Source organism: Ziziphus jujuba, chromosome 10 (genome assembly GCF_031755915.1).
Source record: "Ziziphus jujuba cultivar Dongzao chromosome 10, ASM3175591v1".
Classification (NCBI taxonomy): domain Eukaryota; kingdom Viridiplantae; phylum Streptophyta; class Magnoliopsida; order Rosales; family Rhamnaceae; genus Ziziphus; species Ziziphus jujuba.
Window position 1 is genome coordinate 2,133,033 of NC_083388.1, and position 16,819 is coordinate 2,149,851.

Below are 16,819 nucleotides of genomic sequence, written 5' to 3' on the forward strand. Positions count from 1 at the left end.
TTTTTTTTAAAAAAAAAAACAAAATAAGTCTCAAAAACCATTTCTTTGAAAGAGCATCATTATGTAGTTTTTTGGTTTTCTATTTTACAATTATATTATTTACTAATGTTAAGGGACCTTTTATAAAAAGCATGACTCTATATATAATTGATAGTGATGAAATATTTGTTAATATTTTTACACATTTAAATTTTTTTGGTATAGAATTACATTGAATTTAATATTTAAAATATTATACTATTTATATCTAACATCATTTTGTTTCAACTTATTTTAAGAAGGAATTATTTCACTTTTATGCTATATTTAATTGATAAAAGCAACTTAGTACTTGAAGATCTATATTTTTGAACTAGGAATCCTTAAACAATTAGATAGACTTTTATTTAGTGTGCTTAGTCATTTATATTACAACTTTTAGAATTTACTATGTTTGAAAATGAGAAAGAATTAGAATCAATAATATTTAATCGGGTTAATAATGACGATGAAGTCTTAGAAGTGAGGCAAAAATGGCTAGCAATTTAGACCTTTCACAACCAAATGATGCCGAGAACATATTGAAAGGAACTACAAAGTCCTCTCCTACAGTTGATGAGGGCAGCAAGAGAAAGTTTGTTTGGCTTAAGAACAAACTTAAAAAGAATGCAATTTGTAGAAAAATATAAAATCAAAATATGAATGTGTTGAGTAAATTTGTTATTTATATGACAAAGAACAGCAATAACATATAACAATTTTTTACTAAACAAATCACCATTCATATTGTATCAAAAAAAAAAAAAATCACCATTCATAAAATATTTTATATGATCATTCTATTCAAATTTCCTCTTTACAATTAATATAAAATAAGTAGATAATTTATATTTTAAATCAAAATCTCATAAATTTATTAATTGTTAATGTATATAGACACACTTATCAAATTATTATATTATGGTAATTTAAAAAATTATTTTAATTTGAACTATTCAAAACTAAAACAAACTACTATTAGATATCCTAATTTTAGATTAAGTCACCTGCATCGCATGTGTGCACACCAAGTATATATATATATAAATAACATTCAATAAATAGGTAATGAACAATATTAGTTTGTTCCCTTTGTTTCATTGACAAAATATACTCATCAACTAGTTTTCCATATTCACAAAAACAAAGTAGTACAATTTGTGCAAATTAATAATACCGTACAGGGTTGAGGATTTTGCAGCATCATTGTAACTCTAATCTCATGACGCCGCAATAGTCTGTATAGAATGAATCCAAGCTCTCAAAAGGAACAGAGAGAATACTCTAAAAGGTTCTGGAGCTAGTTGATCAATAATATTCTCACGCTTAGAAATTAATACAACAATGGCCATCCGTTTGAGACAAATGGAAAATTAACAAGAAGATCAAGAAGCTTCTTTGATAAAAGTTAAAAGACTAAAACGCAGCGTTTAACAATTCTAACAATCAGACAAAACAATTAACTAACTGGACTAGCTTTTAACACAAATGACAAAGTCATACGACATCGTTTCAAGATTTGGCTTCTAAAACCAACTGGCGGAAAACGACGCCGTATTGCTTTTCTAAATATTCTCTCCTAGCCGCCCCACAGCCCTTTGTCTGATACCAGATGGTCAGTGACATGGAACAATCCCAATGCTTCTGAGTGCCTAGACTATAAAGCAAGCAATGATGTCAGAAATAATTGAAGATGATGATGAAGAAGAGCTCTCCCTCTTTGGAGACACTGCTGTGAGAGAGAGAAGGAGAGAGAGAGAGAGAGGGGAAAAACAAGATTTACCTTGCCCGCGCTTTTTCTTCTTCAGTACGCATAGTCCTTGATTTCCCCGCTTGTTCCCACCTGTGTCCTTTGTTTTGAAGGGTTGCCACTTACTTCTTCCCCTTCTGTATGCAAAACGCTTCTGGTTCCTCCTAGCTGCTCTCATGTGATAGGTTTGGGAAATGTGAACATGAATTTGGACTGGTGTGTTGGCTTTGTATTTGCTGTGGTGGGCTTTTGGTGGGCCCAAATTTACCCTACAGCATATGCCGAGTTTCAGTTTTGAAAGTTAGGAAAAGCGAAAACAGCCGAACTCGTATTGTTTTTCTAGCTCAACTTCCTCTCAAGCTTCAAGTGGTAGTAATTATAACCAGGAAAAAAAGAAGAAGCTTCAATTGGTATTGAAATACTGAGCGAGAAAAAAAAAAAAAATCCTCCAAATTGGCGCGGATACTAATTAGGAATAAATATTAAGATTGATGCAGCATATATATATATATATATATATATTATATGTATAGAATAATTACCTGGCTTGTGATATATTTATTTCATTATTTGTTACAGAGTTGGGGTACTCTAAAGTTGTTAAAGATTTTCCACTTGGACGACCCTGCTTAATCAGAAAATTCATATTAGTATAAACAAAAGGACGACAATGAAAAGTAGCGATGCTTTGGTAATATGTATAATGTACCTGAGACAGAAGAGGATTCCGAATCATCAAGGGGCCCAAAATCCAAACCAGGGATATGAGCAATTTTAGGCCAATCCTCTCCTTTTTCCCTTTTACATCTCCGCAATAAGATGGGACATCCCCATATCCTCAATGTTTGTAAAGAGGTGATACTGCGTATTCCTTCAGGCAATGATGTCAAATTGGGGCATTCCTTTAGATCAATATTTGTAAGTGATGTGAGGTTACTAAACCACTCGGGTATGGCCTTCAAATTCTTACAATCAAAAAATAGAAGTTCCTGTAAGGTAGTAAAGTATTGAAGCCCTTCAGGAGGAGTCTCCAGTCGTGGAAGACTGATGAATGAGAGAGACACAAGGCTTTTACAGGCTTTCCATGAAATCACTTCAGCATTGGACATGTCAAGCTCATTGCATCGAATAATATACAACTCTCGAAGTGAGACTAGATGTTGAATAATGGGGGACAGATGCTTTAACTTTGAGCACCCATCAAAGCTCAGGCCCCTTAGAGATGTAAGGCTTTTGAACCAATTGGGAAGAGAGTGTAGATCATCATCGATATTGCATAGCCACAGATATTTCAAAGTGGACACCAAATGAGAGAAAGAGGAAGCGATAAGTTGCGTAGATGAAGGAGTCGATGATGATGATGATGACAATGACGTTTCTTCTGTTCTAATGCTCATCATTGTTCGATGGAATGGCATCCAAGTTGAACTTTCCAGTGTTAGGTGTGCGATAGATGGGGAGAAGGGCAAGAACTTCACTTTGGGGCAACCCTCAATTCGTGAACCAGAAAGACGAGGAAGATAAAGGAACATGGATGATGATGGCATTGTTGTACTTTCAGAAGTACCATCTGTCACAGTATCTCTCCACCATCCTTTAAGATTAGACAAATCTGCAAGATTCAGAACTTCCAAGGATGGCATCAATGATGCCACATTTGATGGAGTGAAGAAGTCATCTGAAATATATTCTACAAGAGGCATGTTAGACAAACTAAGTTCCTTGAGAGAAGGGAACTGATCCAATGGTGGCAGAGTTTGGCATTTTATACAGTTTGACAAAGAAAAGCTTACAAGCTGTTTAAGAGAGAAAACCCAACTTGACAACCTCACACCCCCGTAACCTTCTAACACCAACTTTTTCAGATTTGGGACTGGCTCGAAGCTCTCCAATGTCATTTCATACTCGTCAGTGCTAGTACTTTCCATGGCGCCTTCAAGATCTTTTCTATCATTTGATGAAGACCAATCTAATTCTAAGGATTGAAGATATTGTTTGGCCTTCAAATTTGCTGCCTTACCATCTGTTTTTCCGTGTCTCAAATTTGTAATGCAAAGATTTCTCAAGCTATTTAAAGGCATTAGTTCCTTTAGCTCAGCAACATGATCACCACAACCATGCCTCAAGTTTGTCCCTTTACTCAACACAAAATATGATAAGGTTTGAAGATTAGTCAACTGTCCCAGTCCACTTGGCATATGTCTCAAATCCCTCACCCCAAGAAACTCAAGGTGCCTGAGGCTTATTAATTTTTTCATATCTCTTGGAAATTCTTTGAATTCACCCAACCTGGACAGCTTCAGAGTCTGCAAGTTCTGTAACTTGGTAATGGAATTAGGCAATGCCTTGATTTTTGTACCAGAAAGATCGAGATATCTTAGATGCCTCAATTTTCCAATGGAATTTGATAATGTCGTTAATCCAGAGTCATGCAGATCCAAAGAACGTAAGAGCTTGAAATTTGAAAAAGTTGCATCACATAACTGCAAACTTTCTCTCAATGCATAACCTTCCCTTTGTTGGCTAGGCAAAAGAACTGTTCGGATCCTATTTGCTGTTTGAGACAGAGAAATTGGAATCTGTTGGGATGATTTTAAGGGAAAATCGAATGACAAATGACGAGCTCTTCTGTCAATATCTTTTTTGTCTGATGGTAACATAGCACACTTTGCTCCAGCTACTTTTAGTGCAAGATCATGCATGAGATCGTGCATTTTACAATAATCTATATTACCAAACTCATCTTCTTCCACCTCTTGAAAAAACGATCTCCAATATAATTCCATAAAATATTCACGGCCCATGTCCTCTAGTGATTGATTTGCATCAGATGCCTTAATAAATCCTTGAGCCATCCAAAGCTTGATAAGGTTTTCTACATTAATATAATGATCTTTAGGAAACAAGCTACAATAGGAAAAACAATGTTTCAAATTGGAGGTGAGACAATCATAGCTAAGCTTTAATGTGGGTAAAATATCACTATCATCTTGAGATATCTTCGAAAATTCAGTTTTGTGGAAGGACAACCACTCGGTTTCTCGATCTTTAGAGTACAGCATCCTTCCAATGGTTCTTATGGCAAGAGGAATTCCTTTGCATTTTTTGACAATCTCCTTTCCAATTTGGATGATGTTGGAGTTGTTTGGTTCTTGTCCTTCCGTAAATGCCATTTTCTTAAACAAAGACCAAGACTCATCATCATCAAGATTTCCTAAGAGATATGGTTCTAATGTGGTCTTTGTAATCCTTGCAACCACCATACTGCGAGTAGTTACAATTATTCTGCTCCCATCTATGCCATTTAACAATAAATCTTTCAACTTCAACCATAATTCGCGATTGTCATTCCATAAATCATCAAGAACAAGGAGATATCGCTTTCCACTTATTTTTTTTCGAAGAGACTTTTGCAATAATTCCATCTCACAATTTTCAACTTTCTCATTATTAGATATAGATTTAATAATTTTCTGAACAAGCAATCTAACATCAAAATCTGCATCAGAGACACACACCCACATTTTGAGATCAAAATGTTTTTCGATTTTTTCATCATTGAACACAAGTCGAGCAAGTGTGGTCTTTCCTAGTCCTCCCTGACCCACTATATTAACAACTGATACATTCTCATGGTCAGATTTCGTATCCAACAAAAGTTGAAGGATTTTCATTCTATCACCATCCCTCCCCATAACTACTTCTCCTTTAGAGACAAACGAGTGAGTATCCCTCACCGCTCTATTATACACTGGTTGAGCCTCTCCGTGGTGTTCCTCCAAATGGAATTGTCTATCATCTCTAATCACAGCTAGTTTCTTTTTAAGAGACTCTATTTTGTGACTCATCTTGTGTCGAAACACAAGTTGATTCGAGGTCGAGAAGAAGGTGCATACCTGCTTGGCTATATGGGTGTTACTGGTCATCACTTGGCGTCGCAAAGCTTCAGTTGAAATCCCATCCACCAAGTCATCAACTTCACAGACAACATCTTCAAGTCTACTAAGCCATGTTTTGACTTGATCGTTATGGATCTGCTTCTTCTCTGCATCAGCAAGTACAGCTTTGATGGTTGAAATGGTCTCTTCAAGTCGTATAAGCTCTTCATTTACACCCCAAAGCAATGCAATTTCTCGCACAGCTTCAGAGCCCAATCTCCCAACGATCCCTTCAGCAATGCTAGAGACGACTGCTTCCATAATTTGTTAAACAGTTGGACAAGGTAGAACCACAAAAGCCAGAAATTGTTCGAAGTTTTCAAGAGCAGGATTATGCTGTGGAGACAATGGAGAGTCTCTTGCTAATTATATTCTATAATCAATATTTTGTTTTAATTATTGTAAAAATAGTGTTAAGCCAATTGCAATAAAATATGTAAGAAATTGATGTATATTCCTGCATTTCATTACTATTTTTTTGTATTAAATTTCAAGTTGCAGGTAAACGGCAAAAATATAATCTTTTTTAACTTCATCGGTTGGTGGCCAATAATCTATTAAGGTCATTTAAAATTTCCAAGTCAAAAAAACATATTAAAAACAGAACATGCGTGTTACGCTACCTAATCCACGTGAAGGAAAATTAAAAAACAAAAAACAAAGAGCCAAAAAAAAAAAAAAAAAAAAAAAAAAGGAGTAATAGGGCCGAAAAGTAGCAATTATTGGTCCAAGTTGTTAGTAATTTTGACGGGCCCAGAAAAAAAAAAAAAAAAAAAACTGGTTGTAATTACTAATTTGTAATTGTAATCATAAAAAGTTTTCATAATTCCTGTCGTTGTAACATGTAGACTACTTAATTAGTTATAAATTTTGGTTTTGTATATAAAATGCAAGCCCAAAATTTAAATAACTTGTCCATGTTTTTTACCTTAAAACCAATGATTTTATTTAAGTTGAATTATCAATTTATCATTTCTTTTAAAAACTTAAATTGATGCAAGAAATTATCATTTTCATTTAATAATTTTTTTTAACAGCTAGCTTAAAATGCAAGTTGATGACTTATTAAATTCACTCTGTTGTATTGCCAGTGGAATTTGTAAAGCAGTCAGGCGGATCCTGAAATTTGAAATACCTAGTACAAAATTTAATGAGTTTTTTTTTTTTTTCATATATGTATTATAAAAGCATTTTCCGTTTATTTAGATTCACAAATATAAAACAATAATAATAAAACTATTATAATAATCATCAAATATAAAACTATTACATTATAAAAATATAGCATTTCAATTTGTTGTCGTTGTTGTTTTTTTTTTTTTTTTTTTCATATACCATGAAAGGGAAAAGTACGAAAGCACATTTTTGGGATGCATTTTATTTTTTTATGGCTAAAAAGAAAAATATAAGAAATAACAAGAAAACAATACAAAAGAAAACAAAGAGAAAAGTAAATTGAGAAGGTTGGAAAAATAAACCTGACCTATGGTGAAGCAAAGACAATGAAGCACAGTGACAAAAGTTTTTAATAGCTGTGTTGTTTATAAAGAAAAGCAAGAAGCATATAAAAATAAATGTAAATTACCCAGCCATGGAAAAAGATGAAGTATTCTATTTTTTCTATTTCTTTTAATAAGAGAAACTTTTTCAAAGAGCTATTAATTTTTATCTTAGACTAGTTAAATTTGAATAAAAATATATATTTTTTCTTTTTTAGCCAATAATTTTTCATAAAATAAGATGTAAATATATTTTTATTAATTAAGTTTGCTGATTTTGATATTTATTATGCATTATTATATAAGTTGTCTGAATTATATTTGATCATATTTAATTGTGATATGAGTTTTAAAAATAATAAAAAAACTCATTAAGTAATATGTGTTTCTTTTTTTCTCCCCTAAAAAATATATATTCATTTAATATATATATATATATATTTTTTTTTTTTGAATCATTTTATTTCCAACTTTTGTGCCTATTAATTTTAACAACAATAAAATCCTTATAGAAACATTTTAAATAAAAAACATATATAATTTATTATATATCTATGATTATAGTGCCTATAATTATATAATTATGAAGCTTTTTATGGTTGCATATGTTGCCCCTATAATTATGAAGCTTTATGTAATTGCATATGTTACACACCTGGCCCTGATCATATTCGAAGGTATTTTAACACTATTAAACATTCCATACATTTTTTTTTTCAAATAATGACAACGGATTTTGCCTTTTATACATTTTTTTTGGGTCTTCATTTAATTAAATGTTAAATTTTGCTTTCTAAAAGTGTTTCCTCCACATTTGTCATTTTAAATTCGTACCATAAATTTTGTAAGAGAAAGTTGATAATCCAATCCACGTACACTCAATTTGAATCGTATATTATATTGCTAATTATTTTTTCTATTCTATATACTTATTATAATTTACATCAAAATTAATATCAGCCTTTGTGAGTATATATGGGATTGTGAAACTAACACAACTCCCACAAACATAAATAAAACTGTGGAACCAAAAACATCCTCTCATTATTGGTTTTACGGATGTGAACTATATTGTACAAATTTACTAATTTCTTGGTATATTCTTATTTCTTATTTTCCTTTCCCACTTCAAAGGGTAGTGCTACCATTATCTTTCATATCTATATCTACATATTATATATATATATATATATATATATATATATATTAATTTCTTTTTTGCCATTGAATAATACTTTTTTTATAGCTCCTGCTAGTAATTTCCTATTTCCAAATGAAGCAGGAATCCATCCACATGTCACACTACATCATTGTGATTTCCCACAGGTACTTGAAATCGACGGAAAAGAATATATTTGTCCATCTGAGTACCATGAAGGATGGGTTACTCGTGAAATAGTGTATATTTTTTATTCTTAACTTTTCTTAATTGATTTTCTGCAACTAACTATCAAGAGAAATGAAAACAGAGAACACTATTTGTTCATCATTGTTTTCAAAAGTTTTAAGTTTTTAGAAAACTTGCCAAGCACATGAATATTGAGTCTACGTACTAGTAGACGGTTTTAACAACTATATGATCAAATAATTTATTTGTTGATACAGGAACGATTTCACTACATATGCAAATGTATGCTTCAGAGAATTTGGTGATAGGGTTAAGTATTGGACTGCTTTAAATGAGCCTACTGTGTGTGAAATTTGGGGGTTACAACATTGGATTTATGCCACCAGGCCGATGTTCGCCTCGGTTTGGAACCAATTGTGATAAACGAAACTCCTCGACTGAACCATACATTGTAGTACATCATCAGCTGTTAGCAAATGCATCAGCTGCTAGATTGTACGTGAAAAAGGTACAAATGTAAAAATACCAAGATAAATGCTTAATTACGTAGAAAAGTTTCGTCAAACTTCATGCTATTCCTAAAGAGAATCCAGTTTGATCATTGAAAGCAAATGTTTAAAATATGTGATAGATTAAATCATTTATAACCAAGAAATGCAAAATCAAGTTTACCATTTCCTCTTCACATTTTTTTCTTAAATTATTATTATTATTTTTTATAATCCTTATCTTCACAGCTCAAAAAACTAAAAAGAATTCATCTTTGGAAGACACATCAAGGGTGAAATTCATGAATGCATATATCGGGAGTTGCTTGAAGCTATAAGGTATATTCTATATATCCATCTCTACTCTCCACTGAATGCTTTTGTGTTGATAATTAGTCAATTACAAAAGCATATTTACGTCCACTAAATTCTTTCTTTTCCCCCTTTGGAAATTAACCTATGCAGTTGTTTACATACAATTATATATGATTGGTACTTTACCATATTCGGTTGTTTGCTTCCCAAGAAATCTCCCAGAATATATTTTCCTTGACTAATTAAACACAAATTTACCCACAAAACTTTTTGTTTCAAGATATTGTTGTAGAATGAGAAAAAAAAAAATTTGTAACAACTGTATAACCAATATATATAAATATATATGCATATATACCTTCTTTTTTTTTTTTTTTTTCCTTAAGAGATGCTATAACTAGTTATCAGGGAAAAAAAAAAAAAAAAAAAAAAGAGATTGGCTAGTTTAATATAATGTAAATATAAAGTTTCCATTGCATGTTTTACTATATATATAATTTTCTTTTCTTTTTTCTTCAAATTTTAAATTATAGGAATGGATTAAATATAAGAATTTAAACCCTAAACATTTTCTGAATAGAAATCAAATTCGGTGTATATGTTGGTTTTTTTATTATCTTTTTTTATTAGATTTTGCTTTGCATCATTTCCACTAAATTGAACTCTTTAAATTAAAATATTAAAATAAAGAACCAAGGACAACTCACTTTGTATTTGAATATGGTTGTTTTTATGGGGGAAGAGAGAGAGAGAGAGTAGTTTTTATAATTTTCATTCAATGATTTCTTCAATAAAAAAGGGGGAAAAAAAATTTCATTCAATGATTTGCAACTTTCAATGGGATTATACAAACTGAATGGGAGAAAAAGCAATACAATAAATGGGAATTATATAAAAGAAAATTATGACATAGAAAATCATAATTGATATATAGAAAATGACAAAAATAAAGAACTTTCTTTATTTTTATATTTTGTTGAAAATGCTTATTATTTGATTAAAAAAAAAATGCTTTTTATCTTTGATAACTCGGTTGAATATTTGAGATATTTCTTAGGGCGCAATATAGCGATTATACAGGTGAACGATTATGTATCGTTTTTCTTATGTTTATGTCAACAACATGATGTCACCGAGTTCACGAGATGCCCAAATTTCATCAAACGTCCCAAAATAAAAATCTACAAGAAAAGCCAATTCCATATTATAGTTATATATATAGTTGAGACAAGGATGGATTTTATAATCATCTAATGTCTTTTTAATGTTGACATAAACTGCAGGTTTGTTTTTTTTTTTTTCTTTTTCTTTTTTGATGGAATGGAGGGGTAATTTATTAATTGTTGTAATATTATTATTTGGAAGAATGGTTTGGCATGAGTTTGGGTGCATACAGTTTTTCTTTCGTTCGTTGATAGAATGTTGCTAATTTGGGCCTGTGGCCCCATAAAATAGACTTAGTACTACCAACCACTGTCTTTAAATGGAGTCTATTCAACAACAATAATTGGGCTAAAAATTCAGCTCCAATCAAGAATGAAAAGTTGAAGCCCAAACCCATGAGGGATGGTCCACAAGATTTGTAGTTTAGTAAGCATGCTCTAGATATTCACTTGTTCTTTTTGATTGAAATGGTCTCTTCGACTCCTACAAGCTCTTCATTTACACCCCAAAGCAACGCGATTTCTCGGACAGCTTCGGAGCCTAATCACCCAACGATCCCTTCAGCAACGCCAGAGAGGACTGCTTCCATAATTGGTTTCTTGGAATTGTACTTCAAAGTTTGCAAAGAGATAAGGCTATGCTTTGGAAATAAGCGAAAGTTCTTGCTTCTATCTTTTTTGTACGGCTCTGCGCTATTTTTTTGGTCCACTTTTTGTTATCTGTCCCTACTTCCTCCATTATCGTAATGACCTGACGAGCTAAGTAGGCTGTCATCCACTTTCTTAATTTGTCCTGGTGAAGATATTTTTTTTGACCAATTCACAACACTTCGAGTGACATATATACATATAAAATCATGTGGAACTCAAAACTCCTTTAATTATGTGCTATATGGATGTGAACCATATTGTACAAATTGATTCATCATTGCTTTCTTTGTATATTCTTCTTTCTTTTTCCCATTTCTACGAAGCTGCTTTTTATCATGTAATGTGTTTTAAAATGCAATTAAAGGTGTAAAGATTGAGGTAAGATGTAAGTCCCAAGTCAGCTAAGTTTTCATAATATAATTAATTACTATATAATTTATATTAGATGTTGAAACAATATTTTTATTCAAATTGAAATGAGAAGCGGTTACCATATAATTAATGTTACTGGTATATCGTAATTTAAGCATCCTTATCAATAAATGTTACTGCTATATCGTAATTTAAGTATCCTTATCAACAATGGCTATCCGTTTGAGAGAAATGAAAATTCACACGAAGATCAAGAAGCTCCTTTGCTAAAAGCTAAAAGACTAAAACGCAACGTTGAAACAATTCTACAATCAGACAAAACAAATTAACTGGACTATCTAATAAAGCTTTTAATGCAAATAGTAAAGTCATACGACATCGTTTCAACATTTAGCATCTAATACCAACTTGCTGAAAACGACGCCGTATTGCTTTTCTAAGTATTCTCTCACATCCGGCCCACACCCCTTTGTCTTATACCAGAGCCAGACAGTAAGTGACATGGAACAATCCCAATCCTTCTGAGTGCCTATAGACTATAGAGCAAGCAATGATGTCAGAGATAATTGAAGATGATGATGATGATGATGAAGAAGAGCTCTCCCGCTTTGCAAATACCGCTGTGAGAGAGAGAGAAAGAGAGAGAGAGAGAGAGAGAGAGAAAGAGAGAGGAAAAACAAGATTTACCTTGCCCACGCTTTTTCTTCTTCAGCACGCATATTCCTTGATTTCCCCGCTTGTTCCCACCTGTGTCCCTTGTTTTGAATGGCTGCCACTTACTTCCCCTTCTGTATGCAAAACGCTTCTGGTTCTTCCTAGCTGCTCTCATGTGATAGGTTTGGGAAATGTGAACATGAATTTGGACTGGTGTGTTGGGTTTGTATTTGCTGTGGTGGGCTTTTGGGGGGCCCAAATTTACCCTACAGCATATGCCGAGTTTCAGTTTTGAAAGTTAGGAAAAGCTAAAACAGCCGAACTCGTATTGTTTTTCTAGCTCAACTTCCTCTCAAGCTTCAAGTGGTAGTAGTTATAACCAGGAAAAAAAAGAAGAAGCTTCAATTGGTATTGAAATATTAAGCGAGAAAAAAAAAAAATTCCTCCAAATTGGCGCGGATACTAATTAGGAATAAATATTAAGATTGATGCAGCATATATATATATATATATATTATGTGTATAAAATAATTACCTGGCTTGTGATATATTTATTTCATTATTTGTTACAGAGTTGGGGTACTCGAAAGTTGTCAAAGATTTTCCACTTGGACGACCCTGCTTAATCAGAAATTTCATATTAGTATAAACAAAAGGACTACAATGAAAAGTAGCGATGCTTTTGTAATTATGTATAATGTACCTGAGACAGAAGAGGATTCTGAATCATCGAGGGGCCCAAAATCCAAACGAGGGATGTGAGCAATTTTAGGCCAATCCTCTCTTTTTCCCTTTTACATCTCCGCAATAAGATGGGTGTGAGAAAAATAATCCTCAAATCTGATCACCAATATATATGTGTTTACAAGCTGTTAAAAAGAGAAGAAAGAAGGGAATTTTCCAGGTCTAAAACGACATCATTTTACTGCAGCAATAATGAAGGGCAGAAAGGATATTTCATAAGTTACTTGCCACGTTGGAGCTGCTGGAGTTAGCTGAGCGCATCGTTTCTTGTTTTGGATATATATGTATATTTAGTCTTCTTATTGTTGGTGCAGATAGAAAAACAGAGAGCAAAAAAGGAAAAAAATTGCAGACCGTGTGTAGCTGTGTGCGAAGAGAGTCCCGTGAGTTTTGAGAGCCATTCTTTCTTGTTTTTCTTTGTGTTCTCAACGTGGGTTTGAGAGAGATCTCTATGGAGATTGAAGAGTGAATGGGTATATTGGGATCTTGGGTATTGGTTTGGGTATTCTTGTGTGAATCCACCATTGATGGTCTGTTATTAAGCTTGTAAACACCATTTTTCTATAGTGCAGAAGCTCAACACTTGAGCAACGAGGACGTAGGTCGATTTTGACCGAACCTCAGTAATTTTGTGTGTTCTTGTTTAGTATTTTCTTTATTGAAGTGAGTTCAAGAATTCTACAACAGTGGTATCAGAGCCTTCATATTCTAATCTTGAAGAAAATTTCTCTGATTCGTGTCTTTCTGCACTTTGGGTTCAACGTCAATTCTTGGTCAAATTAATTCTGAAATTGGTGTTTTCTTCTTCAATCCTCAACAATGTCGGCCCAGCTGGAATTGGAGGTCTTCAATGGGAAGGGTGACTTCCTCTTATGGCGTAAGAAAATGAGAGCAGTCTTGGTACAGATGAAGGTGGCCAAAGCAATTGACAATTCCTTCTCTGAGTCTGTTACTAAAGAAAAGAAGATGGAGATGGATGAAATTGCGATGAGCACCATCATTTTGCATCTTTCAGACAATGTCTTGAGGAAGGTGGATGACGTCAAAACCACTGTTGAAATGTGGACCAGGTTGGAACAACTCTATTTGGTAAAATCTCTCCCTAACCGAATCTTATTATTGGAACAATTTTTTGGTTTCAAAATGGATGTAGCCAAAGACTTGGATACCAATCTTGATGCTTTTAACAGATTGATATTGGATCTTTCTAATTGTAAGGTTGTCTTTAGTGATGAACATAATGCTGTGATATTGCTTAATTCATTGCCAGAAACATATAGAGAGGTCAAGAATGCTATAATGTAACACCCCGTCTTAAAGTACAACGGAAATTTTCCAACTTTGACCGAGGTTGTCCGTTGACCGTTGACTTTGACTTTTACTGTTGACCAAAATGGGTCAAAAGTTGACTTTTTGTTCCGGTTGGAATTCTAGGTTGACTGAGGTACCGTTATGAAGTACACGTTGGTACAAGTTCGTAGACTAGTAGCACGTTGAAAACGGAGCTACGGTTTGAAAGATATGAGCAAAACAAGTTGAGGTCCAAACTGTCCAAGGGGTGTCGGAGTTGACTTTTTATTCATGCAAAGTTGAGCTTTGACTCATGCATGGTTGTGAAGTACTCATCGATACGAGTCCGTAGACTAGTGGCACGTCCGATTTGGACATGTGGTTTGAAAGTTATGGACCTGTAGAGTTTTTCAAATACTGTATTATTTTAAGATTATTTTTAAAACGTGTAACGATGTGCCACGTGTGACTTAATAAATGTGATCATGTGTCACCATGGTGAGATGCCACATGTCAACCATGCTTTATACCATATTATTTTATTATTATTGTTTTATATAATAATATTATTTTTAGTATTATTTAATTATTTTTATTTTATTTTATTTTCCTTTTTCTTTTTCTTTTTCTTTTTCTTTTCTTCTCCCCACATGGGGAAAAAGGGGCAGGGACACTGGAGGAATTCTTTTTCTTTCTTTCTTCTTCTTCTTCCTCTTTCTTCTTCCTTCTCCTTCATTTTTCTCCCACCGGCCGTCTCTCTCTCTCTCCCATGTTCACCATTTCCGGCCATCACCTTGCCACACGCGCCGGCCATCGTCCAAGACCACACGCCGGCGAGCTCACCAGCCAAATTTGGCGACCGGCCGGCCGGCGACGCACCCAGATCGGGCCGGTGAAGTCGCGGCGGCGGGTTGACTTTTTTCCGGTGATTCTTGCCGTTTTCGGCCAGCCCAATCCAAATTACCACCCCTCTTCCCCTATTTTGGGTCCTCTGAGTTCAAATATAGCCTCCAATTTCCAAAATTCGAAGCGGTTTGCGAGATACGAGGAGATCAAAACCGGCCGAAGCGTTCCGGCCAAATTCCGGCCACCACCGGCGGAATTGGGGTCAATGGAGACCGGTAATGCGATCCTCGTTCCACAAGCTTCGATTTGGTATATTATTCGACAATTTTGGATAACGTTTGTGTTTAACCCCCTGGGTACCGGGTATTATTTATCCGAATAAAATATTAATTTATTTGACTGTGTGTGAATTGTGTTCTAAGAGCACCGGTGAGTCGTGGAATTGATCACATGGTGGATCATGGTTAATTGTGTGCTCCAGGTGAGTGACCCACCTTTGAAAATATTTTTGGGGTAATTAATTATATTTATGTCATGTTAATTTGATATCTGCAGTTATGCTCATGTGATGTACTTTAAATATAATCGGAAAAAATATTTTTTTATATATATTTACCCATTGGTGCTAAATAAAATTTTGGGGTCATTAAGAAATTTCCGATTATTATTTTATTGTGATTAAATGGTATTTATTACACATGAGCAAGTATTTTTAGCAATTAATTGTGTCTGGATTTTATATTATTTTTGGGCATAATTGGTTTGAATATTTTGTGAAAATATTTGTTTAAAGTGGTGGTTTAATTTTTATAATTATGCCCTTGGTATTTTATTTGTCGAACCTCGTATTATGAGAAAAATTGTTGTTTTACTGTTATCGATGTTTTCGTACCGGGTTGTTAAAAGGAAATGTGGGATGGTAAATTTGAAATCCGTATATTTCCCAGGGTAATTTTGGAAAATGGTACGGTTGATTTAATAATTATTTTAGACGCATTCATACAGTATCGGTGTTCTGGTGTATGTATATGTGGTTTAGCGCGCAAGTATTATGTCTCCCATGAGTTGCCATTGGACCGAGGGCAGGTAAGTCTTATATATTGCGCATCAGCCGCCCCCCTCCTTGGCTGAGATGACAAATTCAGCAGCGGTACTATCGGGACGCCGAAGTGCCGTTTGCAAGTTTCTCTCTTTAATCTCCCCGCCAGTCGGTGCTCGGGACGCTGGGTATCGGAGGGCATCACTGGTATATGGTGTGGTGCGTCAAGTACAAATTTTCCAGATAGAATTTCAAACCCCAAAGAGTACAAAAATTATTTATTATAATTTATTACATTTTATTTATATTTGGGGTATTTATTTATCTATTTGTTATTTATTAAATTATTTGATCCCTTGGTTTTCGGGAAGTACGAATATCGGGTTTTGTGAAAATATTTTAAAAGGGGAACATTTCCAACGGATGAATAGTGAGGGTTTTGAGAGAAAATATTATTTCAATTGTTTATTATTTATTTATCTATTTAATTGTTCGGTATTGATTAATTAAATCCCTTTATTTGGTATATTATTAATATTAAAGGTGTTCAGTAGATAAGGTCACTCACTGAGATGATTAGCATTTCACGTTTTTAAATTTCGTTCCCCTAGATCCAGGTTAGGAGACGTTGATTGTCAGGGGCGAACCCAACGCCTCAGTTCATTGCCGAAAGTCCAAAAAGTATTTCCCCCCTTTTTCCTCTC

The 16,819-nt window shown here is 33.7% G+C and overlaps 2 protein-coding genes across 6 annotated transcripts; both read right to left on the bottom strand.

Moving 5' to 3' along the window:
* Positions 1 to 1,108: 1,108 nt before the first annotated feature.
* LOC132799577 (putative disease resistance protein RGA1) lies at positions 1,109 to 6,089 on the bottom strand. 3 transcript variants are annotated; one of them, XM_060811798.1, is made up of 4 exons: positions 2,478 to 6,089; positions 2,311 to 2,393; positions 1,802 to 2,037; positions 1,109 to 1,670 (listed from the first exon to the last, which is right to left on the bottom strand). In XM_060811798.1, the coding sequence occupies exons 1-2, from the start codon at positions 5,965 to 5,967 to the stop codon at positions 2,335 to 2,337; spliced, it is 3,549 nt and encodes a 1,182-aa protein (XP_060667781.1). In that variant the 5' UTR covers positions 5,968 to 6,089; the 3' UTR covers positions 1,109 to 1,670; positions 1,802 to 2,037; positions 2,311 to 2,334. The 3 variants fall into 3 exon arrangements, with proteins under 3 accessions (XP_060667781.1, XP_060667779.1, XP_060667780.1); XM_060811796.1 differs by having other exon boundaries at positions 1,109 to 1,675; XM_060811797.1 differs by having other exon boundaries at positions 1,109 to 1,675; positions 1,802 to 2,128.
* Positions 6,090 to 10,813: 4,724 nt separating this feature from the next.
* LOC132799572 (uncharacterized) lies at positions 10,814 to 13,029 on the bottom strand. 3 transcript variants are annotated; one of them, XM_060811786.1, is made up of 4 exons: positions 12,900 to 13,029; positions 12,732 to 12,814; positions 12,230 to 12,462; positions 10,814 to 11,312 (listed from the first exon to the last, which is right to left on the bottom strand). In XM_060811786.1, the coding sequence occupies exons 1-4, from the start codon at positions 12,924 to 12,926 to the stop codon at positions 11,236 to 11,238; spliced, it is 420 nt and encodes a 139-aa protein (XP_060667769.1). In that variant the 5' UTR covers positions 12,927 to 13,029; the 3' UTR covers positions 10,814 to 11,235. The 3 variants fall into 3 exon arrangements, with proteins under 3 accessions (XP_060667769.1, XP_060667768.1, XP_060667770.1); XM_060811785.1 differs by lacking the exon at positions 10,814 to 11,312 and adding an exon at positions 11,797 to 12,071; XM_060811787.1 differs by lacking the exon at positions 10,814 to 11,312 and adding an exon at positions 11,797 to 12,078.
* Between the last annotated feature and the right edge of the window lie 3,790 nt (positions 13,030 to 16,819).

What these genes read in the sequence shown, in the direction of transcription:
- LOC132799572 (XM_060811785.1), bottom strand. Translation starts at nt 12,926, where the DNA reads ATGATTCAGAATCCTCTTCTGTCTCAG. An exon ending in AGAATCCTCTTCTGTCTCAG is followed by an intron (nt 12,815 to 12,899) that starts GTACATTATACA and finishes CTGATTAAGCAG; the next exon opens with GGTCGTCCAAGTGGAAAATC. An exon ending in ATAAATATATCACAAGCCAG is followed by an intron (nt 12,463 to 12,731) that starts GTAATTATTTTA and finishes CATATGCTGTAG; the next exon opens with GGTAAATTTGGGCCCCCCAA.
- LOC132799577 (XM_060811798.1), bottom strand. Translation starts at nt 5,967, where the DNA reads ATGGAAGCAGTCGTCTCTAGCATTGCTGAAGGGATCGTTGGGAGATTG. An exon ending in GGAATCCTCTTCTGTCTCAG is followed by an intron (nt 2,394 to 2,477) that starts GTACATTATACA and finishes CTGATTAAGCAG; the next exon opens with GGTCGTCCAAGTGGAAAATC.